Below are 18,703 nucleotides of genomic sequence, written 5' to 3'. Positions count from 1 at the left end.
TCTATACCAATATCTTTTATCAAGTAAAATTGAAGAACGGGTCCTATAACATTTCTAATTGGGCTAAGTTGTTCAACCCAATTGTTATTTTTGGGTTACATCTAATTGGTCTCATTGCAATCTAAGCTGCACCCAAGGTTCAAAGTATAAAAAACGCAAGGTGTATCAGAAAAGATAATTTTAAGAGACGTATTGAGATACGCTTTGGAAATGCATAGACACAAATGAAAAATCAAGATACGCATGGATACAATAGAAAATTAAAAAAAAACCTTAAAAAATATGAACAACAATAAAAATGAGTTTTATGTGATTATAACTAATTTATTTAATCATAAAAACCATTCTTTAATGATTTATATAAAGTATCGGGATATAATTACTAACTGCTGAAAAATAATAGAAGAACAAAAATTTATGTGTATATATACTAATTTATTAGTTAATATTTTTTTGAAGTTATTTATTAATTAATATTTATTATATATAGATTTAGATCATATTTATTATGTATACAAGTTAATATATACCTTAATTTCTAATAAATAAATATAATTTGTATTCATCTTGTTATTATATAAATATTAATAATCAAATTTTAGCATTTATTGGGAAGCATCCACCAAGGCAAGAAAGATTACTTTAAGTATAAAAAGACATGTTATTTTAATAAGCAATTAAGGTTGGCATAATGGTTAATAAATTATTGTTGTAAGCAAATGACTTAGGTTTGAATCTAGTTACCTTTGGTTTGTGATTTTAATAAGTTATTTGACTTAATTAACATTTAATGACATATTAAATGCCGTAATTAAAGGTAATATTAGCATTTAGTGACTTCTCAAACTTAAAGGCTTAATTAAAATTGATATTAATGATAGTAGAGATGAATTAAATTTAAATTTAAAAAGGAGAGGGAAATTAAATTCGGCTATATATAATGTGTATCGGCCGATACATACCCAAAACGGTCCGATATGAGGCTGATACAGACCAATACATTGCAAAATTTAAAACCTTGGCTACACCCACAATAAGAGTGGCAAATTTCCATTGCACATATCCCTTCTATAAAATCCTTGTAAGTAATTTTAACAAGTTTTCCATTAAAATGTTGAAAACCAATAGTTTAAGTGAATTTTGAATTAATTTTAAAATTAATAAAATTTTGTTATTTTTCAGTTAATGAATTGAGCATTGATCCCTATACTTGAGAAATGGAGGAACAACAAATCAAACAACTGAATTAAATAAACACACTTCACCTTCTTTGTATCACAAAAATTCAAATGATAAACAAACTGAAGATAATTCACCACAGATACAAAGATCTTCCAAAATACAGATTAACAGGAGAGATTTTTCAAATATCAATTGACAAATCCAATACTCAAACATGTCAAGTCAGGACATGTTTGCATTGGACATGTGGTTTTTTACTAGGGCAAGTTGGTTGGCTTACTGGCTTAGAGCTAAAGGAGTAAGGTTAGGGTTGGAGTAACCTTGAGATGTAGCAAACCTAACATATTGGCATCTTGTGTATGGATTCCATTTCAAAACATGATGAAGGAGTATTTCGAGACAAATCTTCATCTTCCAGAGTTGATCATCGTGTTTATAATCACTCTTTATGTTAAGATTACTGTGTAGTATTAGTAGATTTTTTTAAGGAATTTTTGGATAAATACTTTCTTGCCAATTTTTAAAACATGTCAATTTTTTTAGGGAATTCTTGTTGTCAATCGTAACCCATGATTACAATTCTTGTCCTACTTCCCTTAAATTGTATTGTATAAAATCTTAAAGTTAAATAATAGAGGACTTGTAAGGCTAGCCAAAACAAATAATAGGAAAATTATGAGCTTGATTCTAAGACAGTTAAGGTGTGCAGGGTATTCAATTAACAACCGCTAGAGATTTGATTTTTGCAAAACCATAATCAACATCATAGGCACAAATACATTAAAAATTAGGTTAACTTACTGAGTTTTGCGATTTGGAATCTGAAACAAAGTTGAAGGTATTTAGTCCACCAACTGGTTAATCTCCAAAGTCCTATGGTCATGCTTTGAAACTTTGTAGAATGTCATCAATGTAATTTGTTCATTGATTAGTTGGTTTCCTTTTACTGCCCATAAATAAATAAAGGGAAAATTCCCGATTAATACCCTATACTTTGGGCCTAGTGCCACTTTGGTCCCTGAATATTAAAATGTGGCAATTCAGTACCCAAACATTTAAAATGTGACAATTCAGTACCTGCCGTTAACTAGCTGTTAACCAGCCGTTAAGTGGCATTTGAAAAGACATAGATGCCCTTCAAGTGTTACTTAATTCTTTTTATCAACCATCTAAACATTGACAAAAAATTAACAGTCCCAAATCCTTGCCTTTTCCATTCAAAAAAGTTGGGGTCACGTTTGAGTGGACAATCTGGTGACCCCAACTTTCTTGAATAAAAGAGTCAAGGATCTGAAATTGTTAATTTTTTGTCAATATTTTGATGGTTGATAAAGAAAATTAGATGACACTTGAAGGGTATTTGTGTCTTTTTCAAATGCCACTTAATGGCTGATTAACAGCTAGTTAATAGCAGGTACTGAACTGACATGTTTTGAAAATTCAGGTACTGAATTGTCGCATTTTAAAGTTTGGGGACCAAAGTGGCACTAGGCCCAAAGTAAAGGGTTTTAATCAGGAAATTTCCTATAAATAAAGGGAGTTAATTTACATGAAAAAAAAAGAAAGCAAATGAGAAATAGGAGAAGAAATATGAAAAAACACATGCAAATTCTTTAGGGCTCCAATGGAGGGTGAAATCTCCCCACCCAAATTCAAACTTGGCATATTCCTAGGCATAGAAAAGAGAGTTCAAATAATCCAAAAAAAATATTTACAAAGAGTAAGGTTATGGCAATTGACACCTCACTAAGAATAGTGATTATTGTTGCATACAATGTCATAGTCGAGAAGCACGTTAACTACATTGCTAGAAGACATCCTAATCTAGTGAGAGATGTAGTCTTCAAGAGTAAGAGATGTCATTTAAGCATACAATAATCTACAATGATATTTAGAAATTAACTAGAGAAGACGAAAATCTGAAGTAGACCCTATGTGTCATGGGTTTCAGGTAGTGAATCCATCTATTTATTAATGTAGCTTTCTAACTATAGGATTTGATGCCGTAATAATGCTTTCTAATGAATTGTAAATAAAAGGAAAACAGAGAATTACAAATTTTAAACCCTAGCACAAAAAAAAGGAGAAAGAATTACAAACCTTATTATATAGGGATTTGAGACAATGACTTTCTGTAATTTTATCGCTACAAACACCAAAAAAGATTCCAATTGTAAAAGAGAAATCCTTGGAGCAATCCAAGGGTGCTAGAAACTTGCAAAGCCAGAGAGGGATTGAGGAATTAACACTTTTGTCCTATTGAGCATGATTTCTTTTTTTTGAAAATGAGTAGCTCCTCATATACATTAGTGAAGCTAGTGAGCTCTAATATTTGCAGGCGCAAGCACTTGAGAGCGGTAGACAACATATTTACTATGGAAAAATGTATCTAAAAGAGGAAAAGTTGTGTACCCTATTTGTGTTGGAGAACAATTGGAGCTTTGATAGTCAAACCTAAGCTTTGAGCTAGAGCCCCCTCTTTGAGAATGACGGACAAAACCAACTATGTTTGTAAAATCCAAATGAAAATAAGCAAATAAATGAAAAAAAAATCAAAATAAAAAATTGGGAATCTTTCATTTGGTTTGTGGGAAGATTTGGGTGGGATGGAATGGGAAAGTGTAAAAGGGGACCAAAATGGCACTGTTCACCTTCCTCCTCGTTTGAGACGAATAGAGGCGACGGCTACCCCGTTCATCTCCCACCTCTTCCATTCTCTTTCACCTCTCTTCTTCTTCTTCTTCTTCTCATTTCAACCTCTCTGTTTATTCTCGATGCGTACCACCCCAATACTCGACACGATGTGCACCGCCCCAGTACTCAAAACCCAATTGGCAGCCCTGTTCGCACTTATAAACAAGGCTCCCATGTCTGCTGCTTTGATAACAAAATTGACTCTCTTCATTGGAAACATGATATAGACGCTACCCATTTCTAAATCTTCATCGGGACTAAGCGTAGAGAACCTCCATCCTATTTGCAATGGTCGAGAATTCACCAAGAAGTAATTGGATATCTCGAAAATGAGTTCTGCTGCCTTGACATGACCGTCGAGTTGTTGGATTCGTCGCTTAGTAGGATCACCTTTGCACCTCTTGACTGTCTTTCTGCCAGATTGGCAAGCATGCAAGAGATGTAGTTCCCCATGACACAAAGACACAGATAGAAGAAGAAGAGGTAGTGAGTGGAATTGTTCAACTGATAGAAGAAGAAGAAGAAGAGTTGAAGGCATAAACTTTGTTGTTAATGTGCGTGGAACCTTCGGCATGGTTGTTTTCTCGAGTTTTCCCACCGGGGTCGCATTGTTTTTGTACAACCCCAAATCCACGATTTTGGGATCTCGCATCCCACCTTTTTCTCATTCCATCCCCCTCTTTCCCTCAAAACAAATATGAGTCCCTTTTTCTCATCCCACCCATTAATGATTTTTATCACCAATTTTTATTACTATTTATAAACTGGCATTTTTTAAAACATTCATACAGTCTACGGGTCCATATAAATTGACCCTTATATGTCAAACCCATAAAATTATACGGGTCATTAAATTCAACTTGAACCGTTTATTACTTTAATTTAACCATTCTTATTATTATTAATTTACTTTAGTATTTAATTTAAATTTTTGTTATATAGTAATAATAATAACTAAGTTTGTAATTATTTAAATATTTACTTAAAATCATTTTTTCCAACTGAGTATAATTATTATATAATAGATTTGTTAATTCATATTTTGCATTTAAGAATAAACATTAATGATTTAGCTTAACAATTTTAATGATTGTTACTAAATATTGATTCTTATTTAAGGTTTAATTACTGCATTCGATAATTATTATGGGGCATGGCTTTGAATAAACATTAATGATAATTGATGATTGTTATTTCATTTTTTATTATTTACTTAATTAAGTACTTGATAATTGTTATTATTATTAATTATTTCTATAAATAATTGATTATTATTATTTACTTAATCCAGTAATTTTCAGCAAGTAATTATTTGATTTAATTTGAATTATTTCATTTTTTAATTATTTATAATAGATATTTACGGTAGTTTCTTTATTTGATTTAAGAGACTTACCATGTTTTATCTAGACAATGACCCCATACTAAGTAAAGGGCAACTACAGTATCATTTAATTTGAAATTTACTATATAACAATAAAAAATCAATGTCCTGTTGAGCAACCCACCCCCAAAAAGTATCAATAACTTTGAAATCATTAAACTATTTATAAAATAGTAAAATTAAATGGATGTTTACAACAATATCACCAATACTGCTTAATATTTAGGGACATACGAATGGATAAACAACATTTAAATGATATTCATTCAAAGAGGCAAAGAAGGAAGAAAATCATTTAAAGAGCTGCTAAGAAAAACAATCCATGCCAAACAACATTTGTAGATTCATTCATCATCTGAAGTAAGAGATGAAAAATATATGACTACAATCAAATCATTATCATGTATGGTTACAATCAACTCATAATATAATTAGGACTCTAAAGCCCATCTAACAGAAAAAACATGAAAGAAAGGAGAATAATGGGACCATCCTGAGTATGGAAGTCACCTCCAAGTTAGGTAGCAACACTTCTTTTGGTCAATCATGGTTATGGATTTTAAGTCTAAACTCCTCACGGTGCACGTAGACTAGTTACAATTTATCTTTAGGAAAAGGTAGGGAAACTTGTACATAACCTAATGGTATGTTTGAATTAAGGGAATTGGGAGATAGAAATATGAAATGTATGTTGAAATTATAATTTTGGGCATGTTGATGTGTCAAATTCAAGTCAATTAGAATACTCATAGATTTTTAGTTCATTCATTTAGTGGTAACTTGAATATTTTTTTTTATTCCATGTCTTTATTGAGTAATATACATTAATAATATATTAATAACTATGAAATCAATAATAATAATAAGGATATTATTGTTACTATTATTTACTAATATTATCTTCTTATTATGTGCATATTGATTTTGAAATAAGTAATATTAAATTATTATTAATATTTATTTTTATTATGAAGTAATTAATTTATTATAATTACGAATTTTAGTTAATTCCTGAAATAGTAATTGCTTTTATAATTCTTTTAGTTTAACAATAAGGAATAATTGAAAGTATAATTTAATATTACTACTAATAATAGTATTAATTATAATTACTAATAGTAATAACAACAACAACAACAACAACAACAACAACAACAACAATAATTATAATAATAATAATAATAATAATAATAATAATAACAACAATGTAAATAAGTAACACTAATTATATATTTATAAAATAATTAATATGAATTAATATAAATATAAAATGATATATCCCAATTAATAATTAACATTATTAAAATACTTATTAATTAACACTCTAAAGTAATAACCATCATTGTTATAATTAAGGAATTAATTATTAGTAAGTAATTATAATAAGTAATTAATTTTTATCAGAAATCATTATTATTAGTAATCATTAATTATAATTGATGAAGGGTGATTTGACCCGATCTATGAAACGACGACACGTGGACACTGACCCGACGTAAGCGACAGCTCAGCATTGTGGCCCGGTACAGCTAAGTAACGGCCCCCTAAAGCAGCTCGCCATGACGCAAGCTTGGGTTTCCCCGAGCTACCCCCAAAGGGATATTCCAAGGCAACTTCAGCCTGCAAGCTAAGAAAACCAGCTCGGCCAAACTCCCAAGCAGACAAGTCATCCCGAGTACTAATTCTACTAAGGGTACTCCTGAAGTATTCCTAGCTCGCTACAAATGGGTCGCACGAGCATTCCGCAGGAAGCTTCTATCTGATAGGCCATACCAATCAGACTGCACCATATCCCCTACTGACGGCGCAGTCCCTATCCTTTCGGTAGTCTGCGCCCACGCCTCTCAGTAGGTGGAAGCGTGCCTGTCACTTTGAAGACGTGTCACTCGCCTGGGTAAGGAGTATGTCACAACGGCCACCTACGCAGCCCTGGCAGATAACGGATGTAGTAGGGGGCCTAGTGGCGGTTATGTTTGATCTCCCAAGGAGCGCTCCTATAAAAGCCCTCAAGGCAGAGGAGAAATTTCTTCTGGAAAAAACCAAAAAATCTCTTGAGTACAGGAAAATTGCGCGACCTCCACTCTTAGCCTTCGCTTTTCCCTTTACTTCCCATACACAGTACTAACTTAAGCATCAGAGTATACCCACCGGGTAAATCCCTGGGAATCCTTCCTTTCATCTTCTCAGGTCCCGCTCGTTGCCAGCAAGGAGCCAGTCAGCAGCCAGCTAGGAGTGTCTGGATCGCGCTACATCATTTGGCACCGTCTGTGGGAAGCGCTTCAAAAGGCCTTTCCCTCTAAACTCTTTCAGTTCCTTATTCTTCGTTGAAACAATCCAGCATTCATGGCTTCCCTTAGCAACGTCGCTCAAAGCAAGGAAATGGATAACTCCAGGGAACAACCCCAGCTTCCTACTGTCTATATCGGACAGTTCACCGTCCCCCTCTCAGCGGACGGAATCCCCAGCTTGAATGTGCCTCTCACAATGGCACCTGTCGTGGCCCCACTCCCTGCTACAGCCGGAACGACGTTCACCGAACCTTCAATTGTGCCCCCGGTGGCCAGCCCGAACCAGTTGGAGGACCTGATGCAGTGCATGAGAGCCATGCAGGCCCAAATGCAGCAGTTCCAACAACTTCAGCTCTATCAACAGCATGTGCTGCACCAGCTCTATCATCGCAGCAAGCCAAGTCTCGCCGCTAGAGCGAGCACTCTGGCCGAGGAGAGGCCCCCCAAAGTCTACCAAAAAACCAAGCCTCCCCCCACGGCAGACGGGAGAGACCGACTACCATGATCTCGCTGCAGGCGGACAAGTCGGGAGGACCTCGGCCCGACCGGTCAACGTTGCCCCGACAGTCGAAGTTTGAAACCCCGATCCTTGAGAACCGGTTTGAAATCCTAGCAACAGACTCCAAGCAGGCCCCTTCTGTCCATAGCCATCACCAGCAGACCGTGCTACCCCCAGCACAAACTGTTCTGGATAGCGCAAAAGTGAGCAGCACAAACGCCGAGCCCGTCAGGAAGCAGAGGCGTCGATGCCGGGCTCACCGATCTATCACCCACGGTTTGCCCGAGCTCTTGGGAAAAGAAGAGGTAGGCTCGGCCGAAGCCAAAGCTCCCCTTCTCTCAGTTCCGTCCCCCCTATCTTCCGAACTCCTGGCGGTCCTGATGCCCAAGGATTTCAAGCTCCCCCCTCTTGACAAGTATGACGGGTCGTTCGACCCAAGTGATCATGTAGATACGTTTCAGTCACAGATGCACCTGGCGCGAGCCAGTGAGTTGTGCATGTGCGTGGCCTTCTCCACTACGTTTAGGGGAGCAGTCCGCACATGGTACAGGAACTTGGCGCCTGAGTCAATAAGAAGTTGGGTGCAGTTCGCACAAGTCTTCATGTCCCACTTTGTCACCAGCAAGCAGTGCCCGTGAGCTGAAGAAACCATCTTCAACATAACACAAAGGGAGGGAGAGTCCATCAGGAGTTATATCAAGTGGTTCAACGACACTTGTATGCATATACAATGCCTGGATCCTGCCGTACGCCTTGCAGCGGCCAAGAAGGGAGTGAAGCACAAAGAGTTCAAGTGGCACATGGTCGTCAACCAACCCGCGACCATAACCGAGTTTCTGAAACTTGGGAATAAGTTCATAGCCACCGAAGAGGAGATCAACCAGAAGGGTGAGGGCACACCCGAAAAAAGAAAGAGAGAAGAACTTCCCAGTCAAAAGGACACCCGAAGAAAAAAGGAAACAGCTCGGGGTGCAAAGCCGGGTCAACTGTTCCGAGCTCCTACTCCGGGCCGAGCTGATTACACTCCACTGAACGCGAAGCAGGCCAAAATTCTGATGGCGATCAAGGATGCCTCGTAGGTGAAGTGGCCACCCCGTCTGAGGGAGAATCCTAATGATAGAAATAAGAATTTGTATTGCAGCTTTCATAAAGACCACGGTCACAGTACCAAGAGTTGTAAAAACCTCCGCGACGAGATAGAGGAGCTCATCCGTCGCGAATATTTGAGGAACTTTGTACAAAACAATAATAACAATAACAGTAATAATAATGGCAATAGAACAGGTCAGCAAGGGGAGCACGGTAGAGACGCTCCCGAGTCCAGCATCAGGCCGACCGAACACTCGTAGAGACAGCCTCCGAAGGAAAGGCCAGTTTGGGGGACTATCCAATGATAATGGGAGGTTCAATCGTCGCGGGTTGCACTTTAGTGGCAGCTCGGACGTCGGTTCGTGAGGTCACCCGGGAGGAGTAGAACCCCCCAAAGCGGCCAAAAACAGAAGAGTCGATTTTCTTCACAGAAGACGATGCGCTAGGGGTCCATTACCCCCACGACGACATTTCAAAGCTACGTTTGACCAGCTCCAGTTGCAGAGAAGCGACCTGAAACCCGCAGACACTCCGTTGGTAGGCTTCAGCGAAGAAGAAGTCCGGCCCCTTGGGAAAGTAACAGTCCCGGTAGAGGTCGGCATGTGGCCTTGTGTGGCTAGATTCGAGCACAACTTCCTGGTGGTAGCGACCCCCTCGCCTTACAATGCCATAGTAGGGTGGCCAGTCACCCATGTCCTGCGGGCGGTGGTCTCCACTTACCATTTAGCTATGAAGTTCCCAACCGTCTTCGGAGTGGGAGTAGCGCAGGGCGACCAACCTGAGTCCCGCAAGTGCTACATTGCCACCCTAAAGGGGAAGACCAAGGTAGCCGATGACCTTGAATTGGAGCGACCCACGGAGCAAGGCGAAGAGGGAGCCGTGCCCACGGAAGAAACGGTCGCGGTCCCGACCTCGACAGTAAACCCAGCTTGGACGCTCCAGATCGGCGCTTCCGTCCAGGAGCCCCTACAATCCGAACTGGTAAGTTTTTTACTTCAAAATTTAGATATTTTTGCATGGTCCGCGGCAGAAATGCCCGGTATAGATCTCGGACTCTTAACTCACAAGCTAAACACTGATCCTGTGGTTAGGTCCATTAGACAGAAGAAACGCAACCTAGCCCCGGAACGGTGGAAAGTAGTCGACGAGGAAGTCGAGAAGCTCCTCGAGTTCGAGGCATCCAACAATAAAGCAGAATACGAGGCACTGATAGCCGGACTAACCTTAGCCAGAGAAGTAAAAGCCAAGCACATCGTTATCTGCAGCAACTCCCAGCTTGTAGTCAACCAGGTCACGGGTGAATGTGAAGCTCGCGAGTTGACCATGGTTGCCTACTTAGCCAAAGTCAGAGAGGCCCTGCTCGACTTCCAGTCACACTTCATCAGACGGATCCCTAGGTCGGAGAATACCGAGGCCGATGCCCTGTCCAAGTTAGCCAGCACTAGCGACATCACCATGAGAACCGTGTACATAGAGGACCTGTCTCGGCCTAGCATTCTCGGGGGGGCAGAGGAGGTCGCTCCCATCGTTCGAGTAGAGCCAAGCTGGATTGATCCACTCATGAGCTTCTTGTTACACATGACCCTCCCTACAGATCGCAATGCAGTCAGAAGGGTGCAACGCCAGGTAGTTAAGTACGTTATAATCGATGAGCGACTATACAGGAGATCCTACACTGCTCCCATACCTACGTTGCTTGCGACCTACCGAAGCTGAGCTCGTACTCCGCGACACTCATGAAGGCCTGTGCGGCGGACACTTGGGGGGCAGGGTCCTTGCCCAGAAAGCGCTTCGGCAAGGGAATTATTGGCCAACAATGAAGGTAGACGCCATTGAACTCGTTAGAAAATGCGACAAATGTTAGAGACATGCCAATATTTACCACCAACCCGCTGCCGACCTCAAATATCTCACCAGTCCGTGGCCTTTTGTGCAGTGGGGCACTGATCTACTCGGGGCATTCCTGCCAGCAACGGGTGGAAGAAAGTTCTTAGTATTGGAGGTGGACTATTTTACCAAGTGGCTATAAGCCAGGGCATTCCCCTGGGTCGGATTCAAATTTTACTAGATCCAATCTAATTACAATCTTGTGCATAGGGTTGCAAAACAAGTCAGATCCAATCTGATCCGAATCTGATACTGATCCGTTAAGAAGCGGGTTCGGATATCCTTCCTGATCCTAACAAAATTGGATCGGATCGGAAAAGCCAACCCATTGTCTTAACGGATCGAATTCGGATATTGGCTGATCCGATCCGATCCGTTAATAATGAAATATTATATATTATTTACATATTATAAATGTATATTCTATATATTATTTATATAATTATACATTTATATATTTTACATTTTAGAATATTGTTATATTATATAGATAATATAATATATTATTTTATAAACATAATTTTAATTGAATGGGATATCCGGTAATATATTCGAATTTGAATTCGAATCATAGTTTTGAAAATCCGACAGATCGTTATCGGATTCGGATCAGTCAGATTTTCTTAATGGGTCGAATCGGATATATCCTTACCGAATCCGATCCGTTTGCAGCCCTACCTGTGCAGCCATTTCTAGATGAAATGCAACGCTTGCGATGGCCGTGCATCGTACTATCGTTGACAGCCAGCATTACGATTCACGACTCTGTGTAAAAGTGAAACGCTTCACCAAGCCTTCTAATGCGTCATGATGTATGAATCCAACGGATAATATTTTAAAGACGTAATTTAACGAGATGGGACGATGTATAAATCCAACGGATAATATTCCAAAGACGTAATTTAACGAGACGCGACGATGTTTATGGAATCTATATTACTCTTAAAAGGATCCTGAAGTCTTAACCGTGTTTACCTAAACACAGGAATTGACACCTCGAACCTTCCCAACGCGTTTCTTCGCCTTGTTCGAGGAGACGAGGTTCACAGCGAAAGGGAAGAAAAAGGGGAAAAAAAGAAAAAATCGATTCTCGTCACTCCTCCTGCCGTCCTGCGTCTGATTTTAGGTTAGTGCTACTCTTTGTCTTAAGATTTTATTCTGTTTATTCATCTTCTTGCTTATTAGGTTTATGAATTCCACACGCTAGATCTGATTTTAATAGTAAAATTCATAATCTTCCGTGTTTCTTTTTTTGATTTAATGCTGTAATACTTATACTTATGTTAAGAGTTTGAAACCCTAGCGATGCTTCTTTCTTCTTTTCGATCAAGAATAGATGCTCTTTCCTCTTTCTTTAACGTGTTTGCACGAAGTTTGGAATGTTTAGGTATGGAATTATTGGGGTTTGGGGTTGGAAGTCTGTAACCCTGTGATGTGTCTACTTCCGCTCTTGGATGTTTTTTCTGGTTTTATTTTTAAGGATGTAACCATCTAGGTGCGACAATTGAAAAGGTTCAGAGCGATCCGTTTGATTATTTCTCGTTTTGCGAATGTGTTAGATTTTGTTGTAGGGTAATATATTCTGATTGAGGTTTCTAATTGTATGTTTTTGGTTCAGGTTTCGGTTTTCTAATATTAGAATTTTATTACTCTGATTTGTTTGTTTATTTGGAGTAGTATTTATTTGATTTAACGTATACAGTGTTCTAAAATCTGTATCTGGATTTGATATTTTTGAATTGAACAACATTGTTTGTCTCTGTATGGTTGGTGTTGATTTCTGCTCTATATGATTTACAGGCATTTGAACATTTAGGTTCTGGAGATGGCAAGTGGATTTGGGGAATCAACAAGCAGGCCACCGCAAAGCCCTTCTTGTTCAGGCAGCGGTAGCAATGATGCTGGTAACTTTGAATGCAACATCTGCTTTGAATTAGCTCAGGATCCAATCGTGACTCTTTGCGGCCACCTCTTCTGTTGGCCTTGTCTTTACAAGTGGCTCCATATTCACTCGCATTCCCAGGAATGCCCAGTTTGTAAGGCCCTCGTACAGGAGGAGAAATTAGTTCCTCTTTATGGTAGGGGAAAGACACCAACAGATCCAAGATCTAAGTCAATTCCAGGCATTAACATTCCAAATCGTCCAGCAGGGCAAAGACCCGAAACAGCTCCTCCACCGGACACAAATCATTTCCCTCAGCATGGGTTTGGATTCATGGGTGGATTCCCTCCAATGGCAACAGCTAGGTTTGGAAACTTCACTCTATCTGCAGCTTTTGGTGGTCTGATTCCATCCCTCTTTAATCTTCAGGTGCATGGTTTCCCCGATGCTACTGTCTATGGTGCTGCTGCTGGTTTTCCCTATGGATTCTCTAACTCATTTCATGGGGGCCATGCTCATGGGTTCCCTCAGCCTACAACTCAAGGGCAACAGGCGGATTCCTATTTGAAGACACTACTTTTGATGGTCGGTCTCTTTGTAATCATTGCTCTTATTTGGTCATAGGTGAAGGTGTTACCATAATTCAAATTGCTGATGGACATCCAGGGTTGTCATTCTCACTTGTTTGTAAATCCATGAACTTCATTTTACTTTTTTATGACTGAGGAAATTGTCCATATGTTACTTTTTGTAGTGTTCTTCTAGTTTGTGTTCTGTCTGTCAAGCATGTGTAATGCGACTTGTATGATTTCATTAATGGCTTGTAAGATCTCTCTCTCTCTGGCTGCCCCCCCTCCATCAGTACCATATTTATTGTTAAATTGTGGGCCCTCAAAATCATTAATCACTGCTTCAACTCGTATATTTTTTGACCTGCCCTTATCTCTTCCCCTTTAACTTTCTTACTAGTGCCGAACTCTTATTTACATGGATTCTGATTTATCCATCTGCCTATATCTTCTATTTGAATCTCTCTCATACCATTTTGTAGCTGGCTCTGTTTGGGAACAGTGCAAATACATATATGTCCAGTGCAAATATAAATATGCATGGTTCATGAAAAATGGCAGCATATGTATTTTCATTAAACATATTTGTAATTACACTATTCCCAAATGGAGCCTTAGGATAGTGGGCCAGTGTTTTAATTTGGGTATATCTTTACATGGAAGATGGCGGCTTGATTAGCATTATGCCACATGCTAATTTATGAACGTGGTAATTGAAATGTTTAAAAAAATTCATATGTAACCTGGCAAGGTCTCATCTGAAATTTGGTTAGAGGTAAACTGCAAAGGTTTAGCAGGTATTAGGGATGCCATCCATGCACATGAAAAAGTTGTTACACAGATTTGAATATGCTCTTTTAATTAAGCATATTGTGTGTTTCATAGAAAAGGCTCATAAAAGCTGATTTACAAGTTGAAAACCAATGCAAAGACTGATGCATTTCTCTGTCAGTTCCACAAACTGTCTCAAACAAAGATTTAACCTGAGAGTGCTAAAGCCCTTGAAATCCTGTGGACTATTCTCCAAATGCCATGACCCTATAGTTAGGCCCTCATGCCAAGAGGAAGTAACTTCTAAACTATTTAACCTCTGAAGTTGAGTCCTTTTGTATGCCATCATAATAGCATAGCTTCAAGAGTCTTGGGGAAGCAGAAATGGATTCCGAAAATGTCAAAGACTACCCCAATTTCAGAAGAGACTTTACAGTGAAAAGATGACTGTGATTCAGCAGCCTCTTGACAAAGAACACAGGTCATGTTATCTATAGCCATTCCTCTCAACAAAAGTTTGTCAACTGTGGGACATTTTTGATGGACAGCAGTCCAAGCCAAAAAAGAGATTTTTGAGGGGGGGCAAAGATAGCAATATTATGGTGCTGGGAGAAGGGACCATGGAGAGCATGGTGTTTTGTTTAAAAAAAAAAAAGATTTGACAGTGAACTGCCTAGTTGAATTCCAAGTCCAGGTTCTGCCGTCTTCCTGGTCCAGCTTAGGTTCTACAGCTTGGAATTTTTTGTAGGACTTCAAAATATGGCCTAATTTCCCAATCATTAATCAATGATTTAAAAGGTGCGCCTAGGTGCACATTGCACAAGTGAGGTGCAATTTAGGGTATGCACCTTGCTTAGGTCCTAGGCGCACACCTGGTGTGCCTAGGCATGCACCTTTTGAAAACCTCATGCCTTTTTATTTTTTTTTGAACTTAGTGGCTGGGCTGGGGGCTCCACCTCTGGACCCCATGCACTGAAGCTCCGAGAACCCCCTATTTGCTAATGTTGTTCATTCATTCTTCCTTATAAAATATCTTCTTAAAAAGCGATTAAAATTCTAAAATCATTATTTTTTGTGTGAGAACTAAGAATTTAAGACCCTAACATGGACTTGTTTGGGCTTGCTCAAGGGGTGTGAAACAAAGGTTGCTCATAGAATCCGGAATGTAATATGTTTTACATCACATTAGCTACTTGAAGTAGTGCAATTGAGGAAAAAAGAGGTTATGGGTTTTACATGCTTGAAATTTTTTTTATGTTTGATTTTATTTTTAAATTTTCATTTGAATATGCCTTGCATGTTATGTTTATGTATTTTAATTTTAGATAATAGGTTTTTTAAAACATTTATTTTAGAATTTAAGTTTATATTTTTTATTAATATTATGTTAAATATTTTTTGAAAATTTTGCATTTTTTTTGAAAAATTTGGCCTTTTTTTTATTTTTAACATTTTTTTTTGTATTTTCGGGCCTTGCTTCAAAAAGGCGTGCGCCTCACCTTGCGCCTTGCGCCTCAGGTGCAAATTGGCCCTTGAGCCTTTTTCGTGCCTTGCACTTTTAAAACATTAAGAGGCCTTATGAGCCTTGGAGACCAAAAGATGTTGTTTCCCTGCACTCAAAGCAGTTCCTCACTGAAGCTCTTCCTTGCCTTGGTCAATGGAGAAGAGTGTTGGGAAGTGCCCGATACTTTGAACGTTGTTTCAGAGGTGTGTTGTCATACCAGGAGTCAACCCAGAAGCTGACCCTAGAGCCATTCCCAAATCCCAATCTGGTATTTGGTTCCTTGTAAGAACTGCTGGTGGTGTTTTAGGATTCCCTTCCATGCAGCATAGCTATAGGGAGATGGGGATGGGCCATAGTCCCAGCCTCTTTTGCTAGTACCATATTTGTCTATAATGATTCGCCTTCACCCTCTATCAGTGTTTAATCTCCAATTTCATCTACCAATGAAAGCTGTATTCACGAGATTCAAGTTTTTAACACCCAAGCCACCAGCTTTCTTAGGGGTGTATACCGTTCCCAAATTGACCAAATCAAGCTCTCTAAGAGGATAATCTTCTATCAAAATACTCCTGCAGTTGGTTCCAAATTATCTTGCTATTTCATTTGGCTCTAAGTGGCAGGTAATCTTCAAACTTTGCAACCAAGAACCTTAGCTAGCTTCTCCTCACCACCTGAAATTTCCACCATCAGCAGTTCACTCTTGTGCATGTTAATGTGAAGATTCAAGACAACTTCGAACCATCATGATACAAATTTGAGATGGAGTTGTGCTTGTTTGTCATAGAAAAATAGAGTATTTGGTGAATGAGCAATGATATGGCTGAGGAGTTTTCCTTTCCTTGGGAACCACTAATGAAACCTTCACTAGCAGCCTCGAGGTTAATTTGCTCAAAGCCTCCATAACTCTGATGAAGAGGAAGGGGGAGAGGGGATCTCCTTGTGAAAGTTCTCGAGTGCTAGGTAATTGTCAATGTGCAGCATCATTAAAGAGAATGGGGAAGGATACAGTACAGGTGCATACCTTGATCCAGATCCTCCGGAGGCCCCAAAAATCCATCCTTTTGAGGATATAATCTAAGAAGTTCCAGTTCACATGATCAAAGGCTTTCTCAATGTCCACCTCAAACAGCACTCATCTCTCCCCACTTTTAATTCAGGAGTTGATCAACTTGTTAACAATGAGCACCCCATCAAGAGTGAGTCTCCCTTCCACAAAAAGAACTTTGAGACTTGTAGATGATTAACTCATGAACCCCAAAACCTTTTGGAGTCTCGTAGCTAACAAATAGATATAATTTTGTAAACACTCCCAACAAGGCTAACTGGCCAGTAATCTCTGATCTGCAGCCCCACCTTTCTTGGAATTCAAGCTCCTATCTAAAGAGGCCAGTGTCTTTTGTAAAACATGGTGAAGCTGTCAGGGCTTGGAGACTTATCCCCAGATTACCTTGTGAATTTCGGTTTTAGAGAAGGGTTTATTCAGCTATATGCTTATATCTGCATAATATTTTATTGTATCTACTAGTTAATTTGCTTAAGAGCCTTAAGTTCAAGTTTGGTTGTGGGATGCTGGCTTTACCTGATTTTTCTCAAACAGATATGATTTTGGAAATGGGCCATGGGATACCATTGAATGTAATAATGGTCAAATATTGCAATGATCCTTTGCTGCCAAATGATTGATAAAAAAATATCTCTTGCTGCCAAATGTTTGTTTAAGTGTTTATTTATATAAAAAAAAGTTTGTTTTAGTGTTGTATCGTGAGTTGTTAGCTTGGTGATCATTGTTTTGCCCTTCTGAACTGATACCTCCGAGAATGAGATCCTTTCTTGCATTAGTTATTGTGGTTTTCTTCAGAGAGGCCTTGATCCCTAATAAATGTGATTTTCAGCAAGGTTTGCTGAGCATCGAAACTTTGATCTCCATATGACGGTGCTAGAGTTTCCTGAGGCATAAGATGGATGTTTGCTTAAGGTAATTTGCTTATTGCTGGACGGTTTGTTTTGACAATATGAAGAAAAAGATTTGTGAAGGTTTATGCTGTGTGCTTTTTGTTGCACAGATGTAAAAAAAAAGAGCTTATAATTTTGGATAGTTTCTGAGGGAAGATCTCTCAAATTCTTGCGAAGAACTTCATCAGGACAACTTTTTACTTTTATTTTTGATTGGCAACTGATTAGAGGATTTTATTAAGAAAGAATCGGTAAGAAAAAGAGAAAGGATCAAGATGACCCTCCCAGCATAAGCATATTAGATGTAGCTCCAGTTCTACTCTCCATTGATCGATCCTTTATCAGTAGAACTTTCTTTTAGATTGATGTGCTTCGTTGATAGTGATGACTTTGGAGAAATTTCAGACTTTCAGATCTCAAATGGTGGATTTTCAAAGGAAGTGAAGGGACATTTTAACTGGTTAGAAATTTAGCAAAATTGTTTGGGGGGAGCTAAGGAATTTTGGGTTAAGCACTTTAAGCCAATGTTTTTGTGAAACATTAGTCAATTCTTGTTGTGTCTACAATTAGGGGTTGAAGGCTTTTCAGTTCAGGGATATCATATAATAAAAACTTTAGGAGTAAAATGGTAATCCCCATGCTTGCATCATTCAGCAATTTTGTAGGGTGAAATGCTGAATTAGCATTTTTAGATTTGAAAATTTTTCAACATTCCACTTTCATCTCCTATTTCAGCAGTTATCAAAAACCATCTAAATTCATGCCAACGAATCTGCAAAAATTGATGTCATAATTCGATGATGGCAAGCCATTGCAACATCATCACATGGCATCCATTAGTCATCCGGCACCTTCCAACTTAATCAAAATGAGTTTTGATGGCCATGGTAAATCCAAGAGAACCAGGAATTGATTACTCAGATTGTCATGGAAATAATTTGGGTCATTTCTGGACCTTTAGGATATGGTGACTCAACAGGGGCACATCCATAGCACTATTG

General features: G+C 38.7%; 1 protein-coding gene and 1 long non-coding RNA gene across 2 annotated transcripts; both read left to right on the top strand.

Moving 5' to 3' along the window:
* The first annotated feature begins 12,010 nt into the window (after positions 1 to 12,010).
* Positions 12,011 to 13,744, top strand: LOC148876961 (RING/U-box superfamily protein). The gene is made up of 2 exons (XM_088979250.1): positions 12,011 to 12,149; positions 12,824 to 13,744. Exon 2 carries the CDS (start codon positions 12,849 to 12,851, stop codon positions 13,527 to 13,529), a length of 681 nt encoding a protein of 226 aa, XP_088835376.1. The 5' UTR covers positions 12,011 to 12,149; positions 12,824 to 12,848; the 3' UTR covers positions 13,530 to 13,744.
* A 1,294-nt stretch (positions 13,745 to 15,038) lies between these two features.
* On the top strand, positions 15,039 to 18,351 carry LOC148876960 (uncharacterized). Its single transcript, XR_016110195.1, has 2 exons — positions 15,039 to 17,724; positions 17,813 to 18,351. It is a non-coding gene; the product is annotated as an uncharacterized LOC148876960 (long non-coding RNA).
* The last annotated feature ends 352 nt before the right edge of the window (positions 18,352 to 18,703 follow it).

The sequence above is a fragment of the Nelumbo lutea genome, chromosome 1 (genome assembly GCF_056320005.1).
Source record: "Nelumbo lutea isolate HS-2025 chromosome 1, American lotus-T2T, whole genome shotgun sequence".
Taxonomy (NCBI): Eukaryota; Viridiplantae; Streptophyta; class Magnoliopsida; order Proteales; family Nelumbonaceae; genus Nelumbo; species Nelumbo lutea.
Note: the sequence above shows the minus strand (reverse complement) of the source record. Positions and strands in the feature narration are given on the sequence as shown.

Coding starts and splice junctions, on each gene's coding strand:
- LOC148876961 (XM_088979250.1), top strand. CDS start 12,849: ATGGCAAGTGGATTTGGGGAATCAACAAGCAGGCCACCGCAAAGCCCT.